Here is a 7,175-nt window from a genome sequence, read left to right as displayed (position 1 = left end):
GGAATGAGATGAGGAGCACCCCACAGCTCCTGGGTGGCTGAACCCTGCTGTGTTGGTGCTGCCTGGGCACCCATGGCCCGGGACAAAAATGCTGCAGGCCCCCCCAGGAAGAGAAGGGCTTCCCATTTTGCTGTATCCCCAAAACCCTGCTGCTCCTGAGATTGGCCTCTGGCACTGGGGAAAGCCCCTGTGGCACAGGGCTGCCATCCTCCTCGAGCTCCCTAACCTCCCTGGGTTAGGAAAACATGGAGGAGGCAGGTTTGAGCACCAAAGCAGGGATGTGCTGATGGGCACCTCCTTAGCAAAAGCTTCAGGTGGGGTGTCCAGCAGATCTCGACCCGTTCCTGCTACCCCAAACTTCCCTGAACCCTGTCGAAGCTCCTTGCACACTTGCAACATTCCCAGCTGGGAGGAGAGAGATTCCATGCCTGGTTATGTATCTGAGTGCTACCACAACAAATGACAGTCAAACCAGAAAAAAAAACCAACAGCAGGAGATGCAGGGAGGTCAGGAATGTGAGCAAGGAAGAGCAGGGGGAGAGATTCCCTGGCTTGGGAGAGTTAAGCTCAAATGTAGAGTTTTGCCAAACTCTTGGAAAGACTTTCGTGTGCTCTGAGGAACGTCACCAGGAACCAGCCCCTATAATAAATAGGGAATGGCTTGGAAGGGGCCAAGGATGACTCTAGGGAGAGACAGGGAGAGAAGCACGGGGGGCTGGCACCCCCAGAGTGCACCCACTGGGCTGGATCACTCCAGCAGCTTCCTGGCAGCCAAGGCATTTCCCTCTGGCTGAGCTGGAAATGCCCCAGGAATCCCTTGATCTGAGGGGGTTGTGGCTGCACTGAGGACCCCAGTGACAGCTCCCCTGCTCCTCTGGCCTTCCCTCCACTTTGCTGTGGCTGGGTGGCTCTGGTGGGCACAGCACAGAGACAATGACTAACCCTGCAGTGTGCTGCTCTCTCGGGCTCCAACCCATGTGGAGGGTGCTCTGGGCTGCCCTCAAGACCCACCCCTGCTCTGGGGTACTCACCACCCCGATGGAGAAGTAGTTGTTGATGATGGTAGATGGAACAGGGTCCCCGTTGGTCTCCCTGTCACTGGGAATGACGTCGATGTGCCAGCGGTCCAGCATCACCTCCGTGCTGTGCTCAATGTCCTTCAGGACCTTCATCAGGTTGCCTCCTTCATAGCCTGCACGGGAAAGGAGGTTGGACTCGATGATCTTCAAGATCTTCTCCAACCAAAAATCACAGAAACACAGAATGGTTGGGGTCGGAAGGGACCCCTGGAGATCAGAGAGTCCAACCCCCCTGCCAGAGCAGAATTCCCTGGGGCAGGTCACCCAGGAACACATCCAGGCAGATCTTGAATGTCTCCAGAGAAGGAGACTCAGCAGCCTCTCTGGGCAGCCTGTCCCAGGGCTCTGTCACTCTCACAGTAAAGAAGTTTTTCCTCACGTTGAGATGGAACTCCCAGTGTTCCAGTTTTCATCCATTGCCCCTCGTGAGTGTCGGAGGAGAATGAATGATGACAAAGGGGAGCACAGACATGTCATGGGGGGCAAGGGGTAGTTGGATGCTGAGCCCCCAGGGCTCTGGAGGGACACAAGTGGGATGCCCAGCCAGAGGTTCCAGCTAATGCCATGTCTCTCCCAGATAAAAAAGCCTGTTGGGCAGGACCCAGCTGAGGGGGGTTTGGAAAGCAGGGGCTGCTTTCTTTGGGAGGGGTTAGAGGCACCATCAGGAGGCACCAGGGCTAAGATGCAGCCCCGAGCCTTGTCCCAGGAGCCCACCCTCCTCCAGAATGGCACCCACCCAGCTGTACCAGAGGGTCCCTGAGGGCTGGCTGACCCCCCCAGGTAACGCTTGCCCAGCCTCACCTCCTCCCCAGCGCAGGCACCGGGCCAGGTCGTTGCCAGTTCCCAGGGGCAGAACAGCCACCGGCGGGTGCTTCACCAGGTTTGCCTTGTCTGTCATGTGGGGGGAGAAGAGACATTTCTGGGGGCTGAGAGGGCTTCTTCCCTGCTCCTCTCCATGGCCCTCGGGCCGTGCTGTTGGGCAGGACCCCCATGGTGATTCCTCTCCCTCTTGCCAGGGGAATTTTGGGGCCCCAGAGCAGATTGCCAGGGAGGTGGGTCCAGGATTGCCAAGGATGCTCTGCAAGGAGCACAAGTGCTCACCTATGCAGTCCAGGATCCAGCCCACTGTGCCATCCCCTCCACAGGCCAGGACACGGAAATCCGGAGTGCCCGGGAAGAAGCTCAGCCTGGAGAAAGCCAAGAGAGATCAAGGGGTGTTGGAGGGGGGGGGCGGGGAGCAGGGGCTGGAGGGAAGGGGCAGAGGATCAGCTGCAGCATCTCCCTACCCTGGGGCAGGCCCACCCCGATCCAGGTTGTACACTTGGCGTGGGTTGAGCAGGTAGTGGAATTTCCGGAGGACCCTGGGAAAAGGGAGGAGTGAGGGGGCACTGCAGAGGAGATTTTCCCTCCAGGAGAGGTGCTGGTGCAGCCAGAGGGACCAGCAGCCCCTGGCCACAGGGGAATGCTGTCCCTGGGCAGGACCCCACCTACCTCTCCCCTTGCCTTCCTCCACTCTTGGGGTTCACAAGCACCAGGAGGGGGTGAGTCCCAGGCCTGGGGCTGATCTGGAGAGCAGGAAGTGCAGCTGTGAGTGCCTGGCTGCTGTGCACCCGTGATGGAGCCCCCCAGCAACCCAGGCCAGGATCCCTACCTGCAGGCATTGCCCATCCACCGTGGTGGAGTTGAATTTGAAAGCCTGGTTGTCCTCAGGGCTGGGGCTGGTGCTGGCAGGGGAGTCACTCTCTGACCTGCGGCAGTGGGACTGCCTGTCCTTTGGGAACAGAGGTGTGGGTGTGCAGGGTGATGCTTGGCAGGGTTCCCTGCCCCCCTGGCCACCAGGAGGGGGAGAACTTACCAGGACAACAGGGCAGATGTAGGAAGGCAGCAGGATGTGGTCCCGCAAGGGGCCCCCGTCGCACTCGGGCTTCACGTGGGAGGCACATTTGTTGTGGAGCTGGAGGGGGTGGGAAGAAAGGGACATCAAGGCAGGGGAGGTGGAGCCATCAGCTGTTTGTGAGCCTCTGCCCCCCCCAGAGCCCTGGTACTCACGGTGACTTGGCACCAGACACAGTGCAGGCCAGTGATGCCCTGGTAGCACTTGATGCTCTTGTGGCATCTGTCACACTTGATGGGGGAGTTGCCCTCAATCCAGGTGTGCTGCATCACCTGGAAGGCACAGGGGGGAAGGGGGGGCCTGGCAGGCACAGCACCCACAGGCACAGCTGTGTCCCTTCCCCACTAAGGGCTGCTGCTGTGATTTCAGAGGGTGACTGATCCAAACCAGCCTCTTGCAGGGCCACCTTCCCTCCCTGCTGCTCCATGCAGCACACTGGGGATGCTGAGGTCCCCACCCAAAGCAATGGCAAACCTTGGGGTGGGTGGGGGTCCTGTGGGGGTGCCCAGGGCCTGGCAATGGGGTCAGGGAAGGGCAGGGAGGGAAGGCCTGAGGAGCAGGGGAGCTCTCACTGGAGTCCTCAGTGCAGCCACAGCCTCCAACCCACCCAGATCAAGGGATTCCTGGGGTATTTCCAGCTCAGCCAGAGGGAAATGCCTTGGCTGCCAGGAAGCTGCTGGAGTGATCCAGCCAGTGGTTGCACTCTAGGGATGCCCGACCCCCGTGCTTCTCTCCCTGTCTCTCCCAAGAGTCACCCTGAGCCCCTCCTGAGCCAGCCCCAGCTTCATTCCCAGGAGTAGGGGCTGGTTCCTGGTGACGTTCCTCAGAGCACACAAAAGTCTTTCCAAGAGTTTGGCAAAACTCTACAGTTGAGCTTAACTCTCCCAAGCCTGCCAGGCTCTGGGTGCTGGGAAAAGCCTGCGAGCTGCTGCCCAGGCAATTCCCAGTGGAAAAAGCCCGCGGGGGACCAGGGCAGGGGATGGAGGGAGCAGCTGCTGCCCACACTGCTGCCTCCAGGAGGGCTCCCTGGGAGATGCAGCAGCTCAGGAACAACACGGGCCGCCCACTCACGCTGGTGTTCCTCTTGGATTTCACGTAGGTGCTGATGCAGGAGGCGATCTCCTTGGACACACACCTCTCGTGGACCGTGTACTTGCAGACTGGCAGGAGAGGAGAAGGTGGTGAGGAGCACCCCGAGGCACGGGTGCTGCCCCTTCCCTGCTCACCCTGCAGCACCCACAGGGCTCAGCACCGAGGGGGGCAGGGTCCCCTCCCAGCAAAAGGTGGGAGCCACTGGTTTGGGGGTGTTGGCAGGCAGGGGGATCCCCAGCTCCCAGGAGCAGCAGAGGCCCTGCTTGCGGACCCCCAGGAGCATGGTGCGGCAGAAGTTGCAGTAGGCAGGTTTCTTAAAGTGCTTCAGCCTCCAGGCATGTTGTCCATCATCCTTCACATTCTGCAGGGCAGGAGGGTCAGGGATCACTTCCCCCACCACTCCGCTCAGCCCACCCTTGCCACCGGCTTTTCATCCCATCAAAACCCTCAGCACGTCTTGGGGGAGTTTGATCCCAGCAGGATCACGGGCTCCCCCTGCTCCTCTTCTCCCCAGTGTCCCTAAAGCATCCCTGCCCACCCCCCAGGCCCCAGGGACATCCTGGCACTCCTGACACCAAGCTCTGGCTCCTCACAGCCCCTCAGCACGGCCTGGCCACGGGGATGCTCTGCTGGTGGCCGAGGTGACTTCGCACCTGAGGCCACCACCACCACCATGGGGTGACCAAAGCAAACATCTTACATCTGGATCCAGACACGAGTGCTTTGGAAGGGCCACTTAAATTTCCCCATTTTCTTCAATCTTCCTGCCAGGACACCTGCCTTCCCTCCCTGCCTGGGGTGCAAACACCAGAATGGGCACCAGGGAGCAAAACCCCAGATTTTCCTCTCCAGAGCTGATGACCAGGGATGCTCCTCAACAAAATGAAGCCGAAAAGATGAAAAAACAGCACTAAGAGGGGGTCCCAACCACCCCACCTCTACTCTGAAGCTCACCCCAGGAGAAGAGCTGGCATTTTAGGTGCTTCTTTTAACTTTTTGATGCAATACTCATGGCACCAGAGCACCCTGCTCTGCCAAGGAGCCAGCCCAGCCTGCTCGGGCACTGCAGCTGGCAGGGGTGGCAGCTCCAAACTGAGCTTGGAAAGATCTGGGGGGTGAAGGCTGGTCAGCAAAGCAGGGTGGGGGGCTGTGCAGAGCCAGAGGGGCGCACAGCGCCTTGCCCGGGGGGGTTAGGGTGCCCTCCCGTGGTCCCTGCTCACCCTCCATCCCACCCCTCTTCTCCCAGCACCGGGCTTTCCTGTGGGAAGAGGCAGGGAGGCTGGAGGCAGCAGCAGCAGGTCCCAAGGTGAAGACTCACCGTTTCCATCCCCAGCAGGACCAGCAAGGGGATAGTGGTCATGCCCCCCCGGATCCACTCCTCCAGGGTGACAGTCCCATCGTGGTCGTAGTCGATCTCCTCCATCATCGCCTTCAGGATCTGGAGGAGGGAGGGAGGCACAGGGATGCTGGCCGGGAACCCCAGCTGCCAGCTCCATCCCAGCCCCCCTGGGGTGTCCCCCCAGGACCTCCCCCAGCCCTGACACTCACGGGTTTCAGCTCAGTGGAGTCCCACTCCAGGTACTCAGCCACGTGCACCATCTGGTTGATGATACGATCCAGCTCCTGAGCACAAAAAGGATGATGGTGCCCAGAGCTCAGGGACAGGTTCAGGCACCAACAGAGTGTCCAGCCCCCCCCAGCCAGGGATATACTAAGTCTACATCCCAATATTCCCAAGGCTGCTGCAGGTCCCCATCCACACAGGGGGCCAGGGACACCCCACTCCTCAGTGGGTGCTGCTCTCTCCTCCGAAAATCAGCCCTGGGTTTGTCCCTTGGAAGAGCTACTCTGATCAAATGTTTGGGGTTTTTTTTCAATTTACAACAGGTTTCAAAGGAGACACACAAAAGGACAAAACGAGAACACCCCTGGGGGTGGGGTGGTTGTGCCCCAGTTGCCCTTTTCTGAAATTCTACCCTGTGCAGGGCTACAGCTCCTGGTGGGTGGGTTTCCTGGAGCTGCTGGGTGCTGCACCCCCTGCCTGTCCCCACAGCACATGCTGCTGCCTTGGCCTCCCCCTCCTCACTGAGGAGGGGGAGCAGACATCCCAGTCCAGCCCTGTGTATCTCCAGTTCCCCAAATGGCCCTGGGTTCCTCTCCCAAGGGAATGCTCACCGAGCTGTCCAGGAGGCCGTTCCCATCAGTGTCGTAGAGGCGAAACATAACTGGAGGGGGAGGAGAAACCAGTGACAGCCCAGCCCTGGGGCACAGTGGGTGGCTGGTGCCCAGTGCCAGGCTGCTGGAGCTCCAGGGTGGGAGCAGTGCTGCACCAGCTTGGCCTGGACCTGGGCTGTGGGGTATCAGTGCCAAGGCACAGCCCCATCCAGCTGCCCCTCTGCTGGGTGTGGGTGCCAGCAGGCAGGAGCAGAGGAGCAATGCTGAGCAGTTTTCCCAGTGTTTCAGCATTCAGAAGTCATCAGGAGTGCCCAGCCTTGAATCCCATCTTGGGTGACACCCCTCCCACCCCCCCAGGCAGTGCCTCCCACCACCAGTCCCACCTCCATGCAGTGTGACCAGCAGCCCACGGCCCCAGGATCCCACTTACACTCCAGCTTGTCCTCTGCCCGGCCCCTCTCCAGCAGGGACAGGTAGCAGACAATGTCCTTCAGGTGGACCACCTGAGCCAAGGGGGCAGGGGGCAGTGGGGGGGCTGCCTGCTGGGAACTCTTCCTCAGGCTGAAGGGCAACCTCTTCTCCACACTCCTCGTGCCTGCAAGCAGGGAGAGGGGGGATAAGGGCCATGTGCACAGAGCTGGCCATATGGGCCAGAAGCTGCCCCCAGCTGGGACATGGGGCTGGCAGGATGGCAGCTGTGGGGCAGGGACCCACTCAGGGTGGGCAAGGCGTGGAGGATGTGGGGCTGGGTGCCACTGCAGGAGCAGGGCTGGGCACACAAAGGGGATGTGGGGCTGGGACACATGGCAGGGCTGGGCACAGAAAAAGGGGACGTGGGGCTGGGACCCATGGCAGGGCTGGGCACAGAAAAAGGGGACATGACAGCAGCTTCAGTTTGCAGAGTGCAAGTGTCACGCCTCTGGTAACACGCAGGG

At 60.5% G+C, this 7,175-nt stretch overlaps 1 protein-coding gene across 1 annotated transcript in view; it reads right to left on the bottom strand.

Annotated features, from left to right (window-relative positions):
* LOC104387922 (diacylglycerol kinase beta-like) overlaps positions 1-7,175 on the bottom strand; it is a 19,206-nt gene that overhangs the window by 7,027 nt on the left and 5,004 nt on the right. The window contains exons 4-17 of the mRNA XM_009996718.1: positions 6,671-6,828; positions 6,241-6,290; positions 5,614-5,688; positions 5,384-5,503; positions 4,309-4,426; positions 4,045-4,133; positions 3,129-3,245; positions 2,931-3,033; positions 2,731-2,885; positions 2,571-2,644; positions 2,366-2,440; positions 2,181-2,266; positions 1,881-1,970; positions 1,032-1,192 (exon numbers count right to left, since the gene is read on the bottom strand). Of these exons, the coding sequence (XP_009995020.1) occupies positions 1,032-1,192; positions 1,881-1,970; positions 2,181-2,266; positions 2,366-2,440; positions 2,571-2,644; positions 2,731-2,885; positions 2,931-3,033; positions 3,129-3,245; positions 4,045-4,133; positions 4,309-4,426; positions 5,384-5,503; positions 5,614-5,688; positions 6,241-6,290; positions 6,671-6,828 (1,471 nt within the window). The remainder of the gene's footprint in view (positions 1-1,031; positions 1,193-1,880; positions 1,971-2,180; positions 2,267-2,365; positions 2,441-2,570; positions 2,645-2,730; positions 2,886-2,930; positions 3,034-3,128; positions 3,246-4,044; positions 4,134-4,308; positions 4,427-5,383; positions 5,504-5,613; positions 5,689-6,240; positions 6,291-6,670; positions 6,829-7,175) is intronic.

Source organism: Chaetura pelagica, unplaced genomic scaffold (genome assembly GCF_000747805.2).
Source record: "Chaetura pelagica isolate M959 unplaced genomic scaffold, ChaPel_1.0 scaffold264, whole genome shotgun sequence".
NCBI lineage: Eukaryota > Metazoa > Chordata > Aves > Apodiformes > Apodidae > Chaetura > Chaetura pelagica.
This window is presented reverse-complemented; position numbering and strand designations above follow the sequence as displayed.